At 40.4% G+C, this 18,506-nt stretch overlaps 1 protein-coding gene across 4 annotated transcripts in view; it reads right to left on the reverse strand.

Moving 5' to 3' along the window:
- Positions 1-1,054: 1,054 nt before the first annotated feature.
- The window catches only part of zmynd11 (zinc finger, MYND-type containing 11), a 176,820-nt gene continuing 159,368 nt past the window's right edge, over positions 1,055-18,506 (reverse strand). For all 4 annotated transcript variants that reach the window (XM_073054857.1, XM_073054856.1, XM_073054855.1 and 1 more), the window contains 3 exons: positions 9,408-9,677; positions 5,302-5,487; positions 1,055-3,946 (listed from right to left, as the gene is read on the reverse strand). In XM_073054857.1, coding sequence (XP_072910958.1) covers positions 3,824-3,946; positions 5,302-5,487; positions 9,408-9,677 — 579 coding nt within the window. In that variant the 3' untranslated portion in view covers positions 1,055-3,823. The remainder of the gene's footprint in view (positions 3,947-5,301; positions 5,488-9,407; positions 9,678-18,506) is intronic.

The following is an 18,506-nucleotide window of genomic DNA, read 5'->3' on the forward strand; positions in this document are numbered from 1 at the left end:
TCCCCTTGTACTTAGCTCAAGTCACCTTAAAATTATGCCCTCTCATATTAGCCATTTTCACCCTGGGAAACGGCCCTAGTTGAAAACTCCAAGTAAACTTACCTTATATACCACTATCAAGTTACCCCTCATCTTCCTTCACGCCAAAGAGAAAACCCTAGCACAACTCAACCTTTCCTCAGAAGACAGGTTCTCTAATTTGGGTATCCCAGTAATTCTCCGCACCTTCTCTAAAACTTCCACATCTTTCCTATAGTGAGGTGACCAGAAATGAACACAATACTCCAGTTGTGGGGTAAGCAGAGTTTTACAGATCCGCAACCTTGCAGTTCTTGAACTCAATCGCCTAATAAAGGCAAACAAACCATATGCCTTTTTAACCGTCCTATCAACTTGTGTGCCAACTTTGAGGGATCTATGGAAGTAGACACCAAGCTCCTCCTGTTCATCCACACTAAGAATCCAGCCATTAACCTCAGTCCTGAAGAAGGGTTTCAGCCCAAAACACAAGTCATTTCCAAAGCAGCCTGACCTGCTGAGTTCCTCCAGCACTTTGTGGGGCATTAACCTTACACTCTGCCTTCAAGTTCAACTTTGCAAAGTGCATCATTTCACATTTTCCAGATTGAACTCCATCTGCCACTTTGCAGCTCTGCATCCCATCAATGTCCCTTTGTAACCTTTGACAACGTTCTACACGATCAGCACCATCAATATTCATGTCATCTGCAAACTGACTAACCCACCCTTTTAAGTCATTGAAATACAATATCACAAAGACTAGAACAGATCAGTTGGTGACTCGTAGAATACCAAGTATCAGGAAGTATTTCCAGTGGAGTCCAAATGGTGCAACAAATCCAGCAAGGCAGTAACACAGAAACTGGAAGCTCCAGAGAAAGACACAGAAAACAAAACTGGACAGTCTGTTAAGAAAAATGATGAAGATGAAGCAAACCTGGTTGAAGAGGAATGCGAAGACAAAAATCCTACGTTATGTCATACTTTGGAATGAATTCAGAGTGGTTCACTGAAGAACAAATTACCAGCAACAGACCTTAGCATTAACATTTATGTACAATTATAAAATTACACATTGCAGAAATGTTGCAAAAAATTTAAAAACAAGCACAATTTCAAAATGTGCATATTAATACATCCTCCTTTGCAAGATTCAAGTCAATACATTTGAATAATAACTTACGCTGACTACTAACCTTGGTGCTTGTGAACTTTAAAACCTTGCTAATGGAAGACTTTACAGCAAGAATGCATTAGTTTATTTTGCAAATTCTGACTTATTAACAAACATTCAATGCATTAGGTGCAAATAAAGCAAAATTAAAATAGTGAAAATACTTAGAAAGTTAGCTAGGATCTGTGGGGACCGCAAGTGTTAAGATTTCAAATCAACAAATACAAAATGCTGGAGCTCATCAGGTCAGGCAGCATCTATGGAAAAGAACAAAGAGTTGATGTTTTGGGCTGAGAAGTTCCATCAGAGCTGGAAGGGAAGGAGGAAGAAACCACAATAATGTGGATGGAGGGGAAAGAGTACAAGCTGGAAGGTGATAGGTGTAACCAGGTGAGGGGGTATAGATGTGAGGGAGAGGTGGGGGGGTGACGAAGTGAGAAGCTGAGATGGGCGAAAAGGGTAAAGAGTTAAAGAATTAATTGGCTAGGAGAGTGGACCATGGGAGAAAGAGAAAGGGAAAGGGAAGGAGATAAGAGAAGCAGTAAGAGGGGAATGGTAGAAGATGGAGGGGGGGGGGGAAGAGAACTACTGGAAGTTAGAGGAATCAATGTTCATGCCATCAGGTTGCAGGCTATCCAGATGGAATGCGAGGTGTTGCTCCTCAATTCTTAGTTTTTAATAATTCTTATTTACTCTGCCCAAATCTTATTAAGTGTGCTTCAGCTATAAGCCCACAGGAAACTGCAGATGCTGGAAACTGAAGCAAAAACCAACTGTGGGAGGAGCTCAACAATTCAAGCAGCATGGGTGGTGGGGCGGGAGAGAAGAGGGAGAGTCTATATTTCACACAAAACACTGGAGGAACTCAGGTCAGGTGGCATCTACAGAGAGAAACTAAGTTGAGATGTCTGTCCAACAATGGTTGATCTTGGCCCAAAATATTATCTGTTCACTTCCCTCCATTAGATACTGCCCAACCTGCTGGGCTCTTCCTGCATTTGGTATGCATTGCTTCTGATTTCCAACAACTATGGTCTCTCATGTCTCTAACGTGCTGATAAACTGCTTTGAAATGGTCACAACAAAAATCTGATTTAACAAAAAAAAATTCATGAAGCAAATTAAAAGTCTCGATGGTCAAACGTTCACACTCTACATTGAAAGGTTTCTGGGACAATATTGCTCTTTGAATGGATTGACATCTAGATAATCAACTGAAGTAGACCCACCTCTCCTGATGGGAAGACGACATTGCATCAGTCCTTGCCAATTATTTTTATTTTATATATTTATATATAAATAAACACCAAAAGTTAAACATTCAAAGTACATCTCTGAAATACATTTATTGCCCAATGTAAACACAGATGATTTAATATATTGCCAGTAAGAAAAACTTACAAAAAAGCCCAGAATTTGCCATGTCCTAATTGAACTGCCATGTGATGCCACACTAAAATGAATAAATGTGCAGAGTGGCTAAACCTTACATGATGGAGTTACAAATGGCAACTATATTTCGCTATGAATTGATTTTAACGCATCTAAAACAATCCAAGAGCAGGTCAATTTAGTGATCATTTAAAACAAAATCAGGCCACAGTCATGTTTAACAGAGTGTTTATACTGCATAATTTGAAGGTGCTATGGTGTCACCAAGACATGAAAACAGAACAGTCAAAGTTACACGTGTCTTACTTTCATGCAGCTACTAGTAAAAGGTTTAAAACAGCCTTTGGAATGATTCTATATTTAAATTATTTTCCATTTTCTGCAATATCACAAAACATTTACTGGTATATGTTTTGTACCAGACACTCAGCAAGGTACAGACCCACCACAATCACAATGTCTTTTATAAATGGATTGACATGCAGTTACGTAATTCTGTCTAAGGTGACAAGGACTGTAAGCAAACAGGCAGCAAGAGCTAAATACAATCCAAAAATCTAATAGCTGCTGAGAAAACTAAGTGCTTCATTTTATTTTATACAATTCAACTGCAAGACAGACAATCGCACAGATATTCAGTGAACACTGGTGCAGAAAGCAAAATTTACTGTAATTTTTCTGTTCATATCTACTGGTACATAAAGGTAGTATTTGGCAATTTTACATGCGTGTGGACTCATTTGGGTTAGGAAATAAAAGAAATGTGCAAATTACAAAAACAGAACTAAATGTTCATTCCATCTCTAAGGTCCAGCTCATTAGAAATCCCATTTCCCTGCTTTAATACATGATCAACATTCAATTTTTTATTAATAAAAGTAGCATACGTAAGAAAAATATAAAAAAGCAGAGTTGGGAAATATTAACAGTTATTTTTTTTAAAGCAGGTTTATTACCTGCTAATTCAACCCTGTCCCGAAGTACTGATCACATGACCACTGATGTAAAAGAATTTAAAAACACACACGAAAAGGTATCTGGTTACAATTAAAACAGGCCATCTTAGTTCGGCTCTCTGATTAAAGTGGGTGGGGTGGGGGGAAACTAAGCTTGTAGATTAAAATGCTGGTGCAAATGCAAAGCAAGATTCACAGAAACATGGTTCTGAAATAAAACCAGCACTGTCTGTGAAAAGGAAACTGTTTCTTAGTATGGCTCTTGAGAAGGAGAAAACTTTCATCTTTTCCGACGACAGGTTCGTTTGTGCTCCGCATGCCAGTGCTCCTGCTGACATTTGATTGAGCAGTAAGAGGTGTTCCAGCAGCAGTGGTACATGGCTTCTTCCTCACAGTTGTAGCACTTAAAAGAGAAGGAAAGGACAACATTACTTATAATGCTTGGTGAATTTACAATACCATTTTAGTTGCAAGAAATGAACAAACTCTTCCAACATTTCTTCTATAAAGTGGTAAGTATTCTGTGATGCCATGTAGTTAGCACCATTTTAAAGAACTGCAATTTATCTTCCGGTTCTGATAGGCCATGTATTGATTAGAATTGTCCTTTAAAAATTAAACTGAAAAATGAGACAAGAGCATACTGTACCTCTGGATTTCTTCTGTGATCAAATATAAAATGCTTCTTTATACCTGTTGATAACCGAAGTTGCAAGCCACAATATTACCCCTAGAGGGCCCTGATGTACAAGCTACAAGTCAACTGAAGTATGCCAGCATTGCCAACAGATGATTGACTAATGCTTCATGTAGTCAAGCCGTCAGCTGCACTGCACGTGACTGAGGCTGATATTACGCACATGTTTTTAAGTAACATCCCCCATTTACTGTACAGTCATTTGTTACCCTGCTTCTTATTGAAAGTTGTGGTAAACTGACTTTTGCATGCTGTTCAATGGACATCTGCTTTCCTGACTGGGCATGGTTTGATTACAATACTTACAGAACTAAATGAGGAAAAACCCTCATTTCCAACCCTTTGGATAATGAAGTGTTATTAATAGTCTGTTTTCAATACAACCATTCTTCAAGCAGGTCTCTTCAGCAGTAATTTATTTTGAAAGCTGTTGAAACTGAATTTTTGCTCTAAGTTTAGCAAAATAAAATACCAATATTACTAAAAACACTTAGCCACGTGTGAAAATATGACAGTCAGAAAGGCAGTTTGGTAACGGCCTGGCAATTATAGATCTGCAAGCCAACAATCAAGTTGTCAGAAAAAATTAGGGATGGGCTAAACAAATATTTCGACAGATAGGGATTAATCAGTGCAAACTGGAAGGATTATCAGCAAGTCTGTAGATGACCAAGACTGGTGGAGTTGTTGACAGTGCGGAAGGTGCTGTTAGGCTACAAGGCAACATTAATCGCTTGGTGTAAAAGGCTGAAATACATAGTTCAATCCTGGTAAGTGTGATGTGTTGAATTTTGGGAGTACTAATGAGGCTAGGACATACATCGTGAAGAGCAAGGTCCAAGGAATACATACGTATGCAAGTCCTTGAAGGAGGCAGTGCAATTAAATTAATTCATGGTTAGTACTCACTCTCCACTGTATATCAAAAAGTGGAATAGTTGATCATTATTAGAATGCACCTGATAAGAACTTGGCTATATTCAAATTGGCTGTTGTATTTCTGATATTTTAATGTCATAAAAGATGCTGCACAGACACCAGTTTAAATGTTTTGTACTTACCCACTGCTTCTTTTTGGTCTGCGAGATGAACTGCTTGTGCTGTGTGGCCAATTTTTTGATCTCTTCCATGAATTCCTCTTTGCACTTTTCCTTCACTTGTTTGCATTTTCTGTCCATTTCGGCCTGCATGTTGACAACAGCTTTGTTCACCGCCTGACGCTTCTCCTCCTCCATTTCACTGCGTAGCTACAGACAGACATTTTAAGAAACAAAACTCATTCAAGTTTAATCACGTTAATCTCTTTAAAAGGTGTTCAACTATGGAGCACCTCACTAGATATCAAGAGACTCGCCTGTTCATCGTATAATCTGTTGGCTCAATTACATACCAGTCTTCACTGAAATCGGCTGTCACAAACCTGTTAGTTTGCAAAGTGGTTGGCATGCCATCAGAGAGCAAATACAAAATGATCAGAATCAGATTTAATACCACTAGCATATGCCATGAAATATGTTTTGCGGCAGCAGTTGTTTGCAATACAAAATGATTAAAAAAAACTACAAATGGCACAGTAAATTGGCGCAAAAAGCAAAAAGGAAAAAAAAATGAGGTAGTGTTCATGAGTCCATTGTCCATTTAGAAATCTGATGGCAGCGGCAAAGAAGCAAATGTTGGGTGTCTTCAGGCTCCTATATACCTCCTTGATAGTAACAATGCAAAGAGATCATGTTCTAGGTGATGGTGGTCCTTAATAACGAAATGCCACCTTTTTGAGGAATTGCCTTTTGAAGGTGTCCTCTATACTAGGAAGGATAGTGGCCATAATGTTGCTGATTGAGTTTACAATTTTCTGCAGCTTTTTCTGATCCTGTGCAGTGGCCCCTCCATACCAGTTGGTGATGCAACCAGTTACAACGCTCTCCACAGTACACCTTTAGAAATTTGCAGAGTCGTAACATACCAATTCTCCTCAAACTCCAAATGAAATATTTGAGGCTGTGATGCCTTCTTTGTGATTGCATCAATATGTTGGGCTCAAGGTACTGTAGACCTTCAGAGGTGTTGATACCCAGGAACTTGAAACTGCTTACCCTTTCCATTGCTGATCCCTTCGATGAGGACTGGTGTGTGTTCCCTCGACTTCCCCTTTCTACAGCCCACAATCAATTCCTTGGTCTTACTGACTGAGTGCAAGGTTGTTGTTACAACACACTTGCTGATCTCTCTCCTGTACACTTCCTGGTCATCATCTGAAATTCTGCCGACAGTTGTGGGTGTAGACAGAGCACACATCCTTGAGGTGCATCAGAATTGATCGTCATAGAGAAGATGTTACATATTTCTGATCGGCACTGACTATAATCACCCGGTGAAAGTCAAGGATCTAGTTTCACAGAGAGGTACAGAGGTCCAGGTTTAGGAGCTTGTTGATTAGAACTGAGAGCATGAGCTGTGATCAATAAACAGCAGCCTGATGTAGGTATTGCTACTGTCCAGGAGATTGAAGGCCGAGCAGAAAGCCAGTGAGATTGCATCTGCCATTGACCTATTGTGGCACTAGGCAAATTGTTTAGTCAGGAGTTGATTCTGGCCATAACCAGCCTCTCAAAGCACTTCATCACAGCAGATGAGAGTGCAACTGGGTGATAATCATTGAGGCAGCACACCCTGTTCTTCTTGGGTACTGGTATGATTGTCAACCTTTTGAAGCAGGTGGAAAACTCCATCTGCAGCAGTGAGAGATGGAAGACGTCTTTGAACACTCTTGTCAGATGGTTGGCACAGATTATCACGTCCCTACCAGGTATACCATCACTTATGAGGGTTCACCCTCTTAAAAGAGATTTTGAAGCAGACTCCGAGACAAAGACCACAAGGTCATTTCAGGATTTTTCCACAGTTGAAATTGTAGTTAGGACTGCTCCCTGCTTTTTGCTTGAAGTTATTACATACTGAAGATTGTCTACAAACACCTCTAGGAGGACAGAATCCACACTGTAATTTGGACAGAATCCACTGGAAGCTAGTTGTTGAGCTGGACCCAGTCAATTAATTTTTGTACAATAACAGTTGGGAGAACACTGTCATTAAAACAAAATATGATCGCAATATAGCAAATGTGTCTGTCTTCTTCCCAACTATGCATGGTAAGATTGCAAATTTCTTCAGACAAGCTTTGAAATTCATTAGGCAATTTCATTTGTCGCAGAGGTTTTTCTAAGCAACATTGTTGACATTTTATTGCTTAGAAGTGGTAGCAAAGTTGGAAAGACTCAAAGAGCTCTCACACAAGGATAAAGTTGAAGTTGAGGGGATCTGCAAAGTGTTCCTACAGCAAATTCCATCCAGTTGTCTGTCTCTAACGAATCTGCTCCTCAGTTCTTGGTTGTCAGTGAGTCGGCTTTGTGTTTATCAATTGTTGATATAGCTTTTATAGCTCAGGTCTTCTGCTGGATTTCTGCATTTAGGCACCTGTAGAGCTGTTACTTTTGCTTGAAGACCAGTGATTAACTGGATCAGTGAATTTGCAGATGACACCAAGTTTAGAAGTGTAGTAAACAGTGAGGAAGACTATCAGAACTTGCAGCAGGATCTGGACCAGCTGTAAAAACGGGCTAAAAAAAATGGCAGATAGTATTTAATGCAGACAAGTGTGAAGTGTTGGATTTCGGTAGGACCAACCAGGGTAGGTCTTACAGAGTGAATGGTAGGGCAGCAAGGAGAACTGTAAAACAAAGGGACCTGGGAATACAGGTCCATAATTCATTGAAAGTGGTGTCACAGGTAGATAGCATCATAAAGAAAGCTTTCAGCACATTGGCCTTCATAAATCAAAGTTTGAATACAGGAGATGGGATGTTATGTTGAAGTTGTCTAAGACGTTGGTGAGGCCTATTTTGGAGTATTGTGTGTAGATCTGGCCAAGTATCTACAGAAAAAATGCAAATAAGATTGAAAGAATACAGAGAAAATTTACAGTGCTGTTTCCAGGACTGGAGGACCCAAATTACAAGGAAAGTTTGTATAGGTTAGGACTTTATTCTTTGGAATGTAGAAGATTGAGAGGAGATTTAATAGAGGTATACAAAATTATGAGGAATTTAGATAGGGTAAATGCTTTTTCCACTGAGGTTGGATGGGTTAAGGGAGTAAAGTGAAAAGTTCAATGGAAGAAGACAGTTTAAATGGTTCAGCATGAACTAGATGGGCCAAAGGGCCTGTTTCTGTGCTATACTTTTCTATGACTACTGAAGCTACCAAACCAGGGATAGCTTAGGTTTTCATTAACTGGTTGCTCAATTTCCTGATCATTTTTATCAAACCAGCCCTGGTACTTCTTGCTGCAGAAGCTGGGAGTCACTTTGCAGATGCTACTTATGGCAAAATTCAGGGTAGCTAATAAGCTGTGAACTAAGTGCTTCATGCCGGCAAAGAATTGACAAGCTTGCCTGGAAGCAGTTATTTTGTAGGGTTAATCAATTATGGCACTGTTTCCCAATCTCAGACAGACAAGACTTGCGTATTTCCAGCAATGCTTGATTTTTACTATAAGCTTTTCTATAGCTTCAAAAACAGGCATTAACAAGAACAGACAATCAGTTCCTGAAGGCCGTAATTTCATGACCATAACTCTGTAAATGGTACACATACAAGAAGTCTTCAACTACTAAATTTCAATGTCACTTGCTAATCTGTAAATAGAACTCTTAAACCAGATCTTGGTCCCCTGTAATGGAACATCTATACTGGATCAAAGCCATTTATTATGTTTCTGACTGGAGAGATATTTGCATTCTATAAATGGTTTAGAACATACAAAGGTAGGGAAAAGATACAGCAAAACTCACTCTGCCTTCCAAGTGAAGCCAAATACATTCAAACATTTGTTGCCCTGGGACATTGAAGATATGTGGTGCCCATAGATGCAAAAAAAATTTATCTTCTCTCCCTACCTATCCCCTCCCCCACCGACACTTGAACTTCAATTATATATTTATATAGTTATAAATAAGTATACTTGTATAATGAATACAACTAATGGCACATTTTATGCTGTATGTTTCAAAAGTCTGAGGATTTTAGTTTGTCACACAAAATGTTACAGATGTTTCCAACTGTAATTTCAATGTTCAAATAGAAGGTTTGAGACAAAATTAACCCATACCTTTTCTAATGCTTCTCTCACAACTCGCTCCGTCTCTCTTTTGTGCTCTGCTTTCACACGGTCTTTAAATTCATTAAATATTTTGGTGTACTTTTCATGACACATGTTTTGACAGGGGATGTCATTAGTCTGGGTGCTCCGATGTAACATTCTTGGTGAGGAGGCACTTGTCTTTTTTGTTTGTGTTGCAATTGAAACTTTCTCTGGTTGGGGTGGCACTGTAGGTATTTCTTGGCTGGAACTAACAGCCTCAATTTCAGGTTCTGGTTCCTAAAACAGAAGAAAAAAAATCATTAATAACATTAGAACTATGCCTTCCCATACCCATTTCTATTATTATAGAACAAATTCTTAGTGTGTATATAGGGCACTGGGAGAAAATTTTATTTTGTTCTAGCTCAATGGTTAAATAACTGGACCTGGAATCCAGAGATCCAGAAGGATAATACAGGTAAACAAGTTCAATCCCAATCTCAATGCCACATTCCTGTGCTAACCTCATTAATATCCAAAAACCTATCCGACCATCTTGAAAGTATTCATCAATTGAACCTCCAAACCCACTTGGATAGGGAATTTTAAAACTTTACCTTCTGGAAGATGAAACTCAAGATAAATTGTTAGATTTTAACATATTATTTGTATTGGTTTATGACTGTCACATATACCAAAATACAGTGAAAAGCTTGTCTTGTATACTGTTCATATAGATTAAACTGTTACATAATGCACTGAAGTAGAACAAGGTAAAACAGTAACATTGCAGAATAAAGTGTAACCGCTACAGAGAAAGTGAAAGATCATAACAAACAAGATTTTTGAGGTCGAGTCCATTCATCATACAAGAGGTCTGTTCGAGAGTCTAATAACAGTAGAGTAGAAGCTATTCTTCAACCAGGTGGTATGTACTTTCAGACTTTTGTATCTTCTGTCCAATAGAACAGGTGAGAAGAGAAAATATACAATATGGGTTGATACTCAAAAGTCAACTTTTGCACATTCTGCAAACTTCTTTATCCTGATGCAAAGCCAAGCCCTGTGCATCTCCACTGCTGACAGTCTTCAAGTCACAGAAGCAACAGTGAAGCAGCTAAATGGGATTTCAAACAGGATGCCTGTACTGGAGAATCCCAAGATAATAGATGGAGAATTATTTTCTCAATCATCCTGTCAGATCAGCGATGCCCCATGTGTCTTATTTGTAAAACTGTACTGTCTAGTGAAGCCATGAAACCATCAAGATTTCAGAAACACTTTTGTAAAAGACACACTGAAAACGCTACTCAGTTCCAGAAGATGAAAGAAGCATTTGAAAAGCGTTGCACACTCAAGTAATTTGCCAAGCTAAAAATGACCTTGATAGTGGTCTCAATGCTTCTGATAACATGTCTAAAATGAAAGCAAAGTGTGGAAAATCTCATACAATTGGTGAAGGATTAATAATGCCTGCTGTATCAGAAGTGCTCACCACTGTTCTCAAAATGGATACCAGAATTTTAAAATCAATTCCTCTGAATATTAAATCTAGCTCGTTGCGTTGATAAAACAAGTGAAGACATTCAGCATCAACTATGCAGAGAGCTACAAAAATAAAAACAGAATTTGGGATAGAACTGTATGAGTCAACTGTGCGAGATGAGGCTTTGCTAATGGCATAGGTAGAGTTTATCAAAAATGGAACAGTTCATGGAGATTCTCTTTTGTAAAAGTAAAAAATATCAACAGAGTATCAATCTACAATGAGCTCAAAATGTATATTGAGGATAAAAGTACTCCAATTAGGAACATGATTTCTTGTGCAATAGATGGAGCACCATATATGACAGGTCAACATGCTGGTTTAGTGCCATTTCTGAAAAAAGAAATACCAAGTCTGTTCGTAATTCATCGTTAACATCTCGTAGCCAAAAACCATAGCTAGTGACTTTTTTCCACTCATAAATCTTGTAATATCTATCAACAAAATTAAGCTCATCCATTAAATAGCAGAATATTTCACCAGTTATGTCAAGATAATGATGAAGAGTTCAAACATTTGCTTCTTCACAATGAAGTACATTGGCTATCAAAAGGTTGATGCTTAAAATGTTTCTTTGATCTTTTTGATACAGTGGTTGAATTTTTGCTCAAAGTCCACAAGCTTGGGAAACATGATTGAACTTGTTTGTAGAAATGTGGCAAACCTAGCCAATCTGTATGACAAATAAACATTCTAAATATGAAATTGCAAGATGAGAATTTCAATTTAAGTCAGGCAAAAAGTGCAGTGTCCACTTTTATCAGAAAATAGGAAATGTATAAGCAAAACATTAGGAGAAGAATGTTCTCAAAGTTTTCCTGCATGGGAAGTATGGCACTCTTTCACAGACAGAGATCTGCAAGAGTATGCTTATACCTGCAGTCACTGAAGGAGGATTTTCTGAATCGATTCAAGATTTGGAATGATCTCCAAATTCCTGACTGGGTAATTTACCTATTTCTTTGCAAAGTGGAAGAACAGGAAGAGAGCTTGCAAGAAGACACTACTGAAATTCAGGAATGCTGAAGCAGCAAAAATGTTTTCCAAAAATGTCAGCTTTTGTGGTTTGTGGCTACATGATCATACGAAGTTTCCTGGTCTTTGAAGAACCAAACTGCTCTTCATTGAATTTCCATCCTCCTACCTTGTTGAAAGAGGCTTCAGTGCAGTGCAGTGCATCCTCAAAAAAACAGAAACCACTTGGATATTGTTATAGAACCATAGAACATTACAGCACAGGAACAGGCCTTTTGACCCTTCTTGGCTGTGCTGAACCATTTTTCTGCCTAGTCCCACTGACCTGCACCTGGACCATATCCCTCCATATACCTCTCATCCATGTACCTGTCCAAGTTTATCTTAAATGTTAAAAGTGAGCCCACATTTACCACTTCACCTGGCAGCTCATTCCACACTCCCACCACTCTCTGTGTGAAGAAGCCCCCCCCCTCCAATGTTCCCTTTAAACTTTTCCCCCTTCACCCTTAACCCATGTTCTGTTTTTTTTTCTCCCCTAGCTTCTGTGGAAAAAGCCTGCTTGCATCACTCTATCTATACCCATCATAATTTTATATACCTCTATCAAATCTCCCCTCATTCTTATACGATCCAGGGAATAAAGTCAACCTTTCTCTGTAACTCAGTTACTCAAGTCCCGGCAACATCTGTGTATACCTTCTCTGCACTCTTTCAACCTTATTAATATCCCTCCTGTAATTTTGTGACCAAAACTGTACACAATACTCCAAATTCGGCCTCACCAATGCTTTATACAACCTCACCATAACATTCCAACTCTTACACGCAATACTTTGATTTATAAAGGCCAACGTACCAAAAGCACTCTTTACGACCCTATCTAACTGTGACACCACTTTTAGGGAATTTTGTATCTGTATTCCTAGATCCCTCTGTTCTTCTGCACTCCTCAGTGCCCTACCATTTACCTTGTATGTTCTACCTTGGTTTTTCCTTCCAAAGTGCAAAGCCTCATACTTGTCTGTATTAAACTCCATCTGCCATTTTTCAGCCCATTTTTCCAGCTGGTCCAGATCCCTCTGCAAGCTTTGAAAACCTTCCTCAGTGTCCACTACACCTCCAATCTTTGTATCATCAGCAAATTTGCTGATCCAATTTACCACATTATCATCCAGATCATTGATATAGATGACAAATAACAATGGACCCAGCACCAATCCCTGTGGCACACCACTAGTCACAGGCCTCCACTCAGAGAAGCAATCCTCCACTACCACTCTCTAACTTCTCCCATTGAGCCAATGTCTAATCCAACTCACTACCTCACCATGTACACCTATCGAATGAATCTTCCTAACTAACCTCCCATGCGGGACCTTGTCAAAGGCCCTACTGAAGTCCGTGTAGACAACATCCACTGCCTTCCCTTCATCTACTTTCTTGGTGACCTCCTCGAAAACCTCCAACAGATTTGTTAAACATGACCTACTACACATAAAGCCATGTTGACTCTCCCCACTAAGTCCCTGTCTATCCAAATACTTGTAGATCCTATCTCTTAGTACTCCTTCCAATAATTTACCTACTACCGACGTCAAACTTATTTCCCGGATTACTTTTAGTGCCTTTTTTAAACAATGAAACATGAGCTATCCTCCAATCCTCCGGCACCTCACCCATAGATATCGACATTTTAAATATATCTGCCAGGGCCCCTGCAATTTCAACACTATTCTCCTTCAAGGTCCTAGGAAATATCCTGTCAGGTCCTGGGGATTTATTTACTCTGATTTGCCTCAAGATAGCAAGCACCTCCTCCTCTTCAATCTGTATAGTTTCCATGACCTCACTACCTGTTTGCCTTATTTCCATTGACTCCATGCTAGTTTCCTTAGTAAATACAGACACAAAAAAACCATTTAAGATCTCCTCCATTTCTTTTGGTTCCATACATAGCCGACCACTCTGATTTTCAATAGGACCAATTTTATCCCTTACTATCCTTTTGCTCTTAATATACCTGTAGAAGCTCTTTGGATTATCCTTCACCTTGACTGTCAAAGCAACCTCATGTCTTCTTTTAGCCCTCCTGATTTCTTAAGTATTTTTTTGCACTCTTTATACTCCTCAAGCACCTTATTTGCTCCCTGTTTCCTATACATGTCATACATCTCTGTCTTCTTCTTTATCAGAGTTCCAATATCCCTTGAGAACCAAGGTTCTTTATTCTTATTCACTTTGCCTTTAATCCTGACAGGAACATACAAACTCTGCACTCTCAAAATGTCTCCTTTGAATGTCTCCCACTTACCAATCACATTCTTGCCAGAGAACAACCTGTCCCAATCCACGCTTTTCAGGTCCTTTCTCATTTCCTCAAATTTGGTCTTTTCCCAGTTTAGAAACTCAACCCGAGGACCAGATCTATCTTTATCCATGATCAAGTTGAAACTAATGGTGTTATGATCACTGGAACCAAAGTGTTCCCCTACACACACTTCCGTCACCTGTCCTAACTCGTTTCTTAATAGGAGATCTAATATTGCATCCTCTCTAGTTGGTATCTCTATATATTGATTTAGAAAACTTTCCTGAACATATTTTACAAACTCTAACCTGTCTAGACCTTTAACAGTATGGGAGTCACAATAAATATGTGGAAAATTAAAATCCCCTACTATCACAACTTTGTTTCCTGCAGTTGTCTGCTATCTCTCTGCACCGTACACGTGGGGACTTAGGCTTTTGCTGTCACAAATTAAATCAGATATCAACACACACAAAATGCTGGTGGAACACAGCAGGCCAAGCAGCATCTATAGGGAGAAGCACTATCGACATTTCGGGCTGAGACCCTTCATCAGGACTAACCGAAAGGAAAGATAGTAAGAGATTTGAAAATAGTGGGGGGAGGGGGAAATGCGAAATGATAGGAGAAGACCGGAGGGGGTGGGATGAAGCTAAGAGCTGGAAAGGTGATTGGCGAAAGTAATACAGAGCTGGAGAAGGGAAAGGATCATGGGACGGGAGGCCTCAGGAGAAAGAAAGGAGGGGGGGGGGGGGCAGCAGAGGGAGATGGAGAACAGGCAAGCAACTAAATATGTCAGGGATGGGATAAGAAGGGGAGGAGGGGCATTAACGGAAGTTAGAGAAGTCAATGTTCATGCCATCAGGTTGGAGGCTACCCAGCCGGTATATAAGGTGTTGTTCCTCCAACCTGAGTTTGGATTCATTTTGACAATAGAGGAGGCCATGGATAGACATATCAGAATGGGAATGGGACGTGGAATTAAAATGTGTGGCCACTGGGAGATCCTGCTTTTTCTGGCGGACCGAGCGTAGGTGTTCAGCAAAACGGTCTCCCAGTCTGCGTCGGGTCTCACCAATATATAAAAGGCCACACCAGGAGACCGGACACAGTATACCACACCAGCCGACTCACAGGTGAAGTGTCGCCTCACCTGGAAGGACTGTCTGGGGCCCTGAATGGTGGTGAGGGAGGAAGTGTAAGGGCAGGTGTAGCACTTGTTCTGTTTACAAGGATAAGTGCCAAGAGGGAGATCGGTGAGAAGGGATGGGGGGGGTACGAGTGGACAAGGGAGTCGCGTAGGGACCGATCCCTGCGAAAAGCAGAAAGGGGGGTGGGGAGGGAAAAATGTGTTTGGTAGTGGGATCCCGTTGGAGGTGGCGGAAGTTACGGAGAATTATATGTTGGACCTGGAGGCTGGTGGGGTGGTAGGTAAGGACAAGGGGAACCCTATCCCGAGTGGGGTGGCGGGTGGATGGGGTGAGGGCAGATGTGCGGGAAATGGGAGAGATGCGTTTGAGAGCAGAGTTGATGGTGGACGAAGGGAAGCCCCTTTGTTAAAAAAAGGAAGACATCTCCTTCGTCCCGGAATGAAAAGCCTCATCCTGAGAGCAGATGCGGCGGAGACGGAGGAATTGTGAGAAGGGGATAGCCTTTAAACCAGATATTTTAGCTTGCTAAAAATCATCAAGCTCAAGGATCACATTGATATTGAAGCTGCTGTACAGCACACAGGTACTGTTTAAGCTAGGTTTAAAGACAAATAAAAATTTAAAGCATTATCTTTTTTCTCATGTTAACATATAGCCTCTGTACCTCGCTCTGCAATTGGATCCTCCACTTCCAAACCGGAAGCCCACAGTCTGTGTGGATTGGTGATAACAATGCTGATAATCCTTGCTGATGATCAACACTGGCGGACCTCAAGGATGAGTGCTCAGCCCACTGCTCTACTTTCTATATACACATGACTGTGTGGCTAGGCATAACTCAAATACCATCTATAAATTTGCAGACGATACAACCATTGTTGGTAGAATCTCAGGTGGTGACGAGAAGGCGTACAGGAGTGAGATATGCCAACTTGTGGAATGGTGCTGTAGCAACAACCTGGCAGTCAACATCAGTAAGACGAAAGAGCTGATTGTGGACTTCAGGAAGGATAAGAAGAAGGAACACATACCAATCCTCACAGAGGGATCAGAAGTGGAGAAAATGGGCAGTTTCAAATTCCTGGGTGTCAAGTTCTCCAAGGATCTAACCTGGTCCCAACAGATCGATGAAGTTATAAAGAAGGCAAGACAGCAGCTATACTTTATTAGGAGTTTGAAGAGATTTGGTATGTCAACAAATACACTCAAAAACTTCTATAGTTGTACTGTGGAGAGCATTCTGACAGGCTACATCACTGTCTGGTATGGAGGGGCTACTGCACAAGACTGAAAGAAGCTGCAGAAGGTTGTAAATCTAGTCAGTTCCATCCTGGGCACTAGCCTACAAAGTACCCAGGACATCTTTAGGAAGAGGTGTCTCAGAAACGCAGCATCCATTATTAAGGACCTCCAGTACCCAGGGCAAACCCTTTTCTCACTGTTATCATCAGGTAGGAGGTACAGAGCCTTGAAGGCACACACTCAGCAATTCAGGAACAGCTTCTTCCCCACTGTCATCTGATTCCTAAATGGACATTGAAGCTTTAAAAAAAAATTATACAGTATTTGTTTTTGCATGTTTTTAAAAAATCTATTCAATATATGTAATTGATTTACTTGTATATTGTTATTATGTTTTATTTTATTTATTATTATTATCATTATTATTTTTCCTCTCTCTGCTAGATTATGTATTGCATTGAACTGCTGCTGCTAAGTTAACACATTTCACATCACATGCTGGTGATAATAAACCTGATTCCGATAGATATGATTTTACACTATGTGGGTGTGCCAGAAAATATTGTGTCTAAGAGGAGTGCTGGCAAGCATGAGAGTGGTTTGGGGGGTGCTGGTTAAAAAAAAAGGTTGGGAAAACACTGGTTTAATCTTTTGGAGATAATCCTAGTAATAAATATCATGACCATTTGTTGCACTGACTCTGTCACAAATAAATCCGTTCTTGTATAATATTCCCAGTACAGTCTCACCTACAAAATGCAGATGTGCCTGGCTGTTAACACAAGCCCAGAGTTACACTTTAAAAAGTTCAAAGTTCAAAATATTATCAAGGTACATATGTTTTGACATACAACGCTGGCAGAAATATCCCCAGCAGCTGTCCAAAAGCCCTGGGATAAGGCCATATCACTGGCGCCAAGACCAGGTGTTGAAGGCAGTGGCGGAAAATATCTCCTCAGCCATTAAGAACAGTCTGCTAACCCAGAAAGCCCATAGCCTTTGCCAAAGCTGGAGACCAAGCACAGCCTCGGCCCAGATCACCAGCAGGTTTGCTTGTCACAGCGTCTACCTTAGCAAGCAATTAAAGTTCATCGCATCACCACTGTAGCCGGTGGTCATGGTAGAACCAGGAGCTGGCAAAGCAGCTGCAAAGACAGGGATGGGGGGCATGATGCGAGCCTATAAAGGTGGGGTGCAGAGGTTTCGCTGGCTGCTCATTCTACAGAAGCTACTCTCTCCTTGGCGTTACAGAGGCTGTAAAAAATCATCACAACCGTCACAGAGCGAGCTTTCAGTTGACTATGGATCAAGAAGTGTGAACCATGGACCAATATTTCTTGGAACACAAGCTGGGGCTGGGTCACCTGGGTGAGGGTTTCTTATGTTTGAAGACAAAACACCTGATGACTCCAAGCACATCCTAGGATCAGATTCATTTTCTTACAGACATACTCAATAAATCCATAATATAATAATGACCATAACAGAATCAATGAAAGACCACACCAACTTGGGCATTCACCCAGTGTGCAAAAGACAACTGCAAACACAAATCAGAGAAATAATAATAATACACAAGCAAAAAAATGCTGAGAACATGAGATGAAGAGTCTTTGAAAGTGAGTCCACTGGTTGTGGACTCAAGAGTTCAATGATGGGGCAAGTAAAGTTATCAAGACCCTGATGGTTGTGGGGTAATAACTGTTCCTGAACTTGGTGGCGAGAGTCCTGAGGCTCCTGTATCTTCTTCCTGATGGCAGCAGTGAGAAGAGAGCATGCCCTGGGTAGTGGTGAGGTCTCTGATTTTGGATGCTGCTTTCCTATGATAGTACTTTGGATAGATATTCTCAAGGGTAGGTAGGGCTTTACCCTGATGGACTGGGCTGTATCCACTAGTGTAA

Source organism: Hemitrygon akajei, chromosome 8 (genome assembly GCF_048418815.1).
Source record: "Hemitrygon akajei chromosome 8, sHemAka1.3, whole genome shotgun sequence".
Lineage (NCBI taxonomy): Eukaryota > Metazoa > Chordata > Chondrichthyes > Myliobatiformes > Dasyatidae > Hemitrygon > Hemitrygon akajei.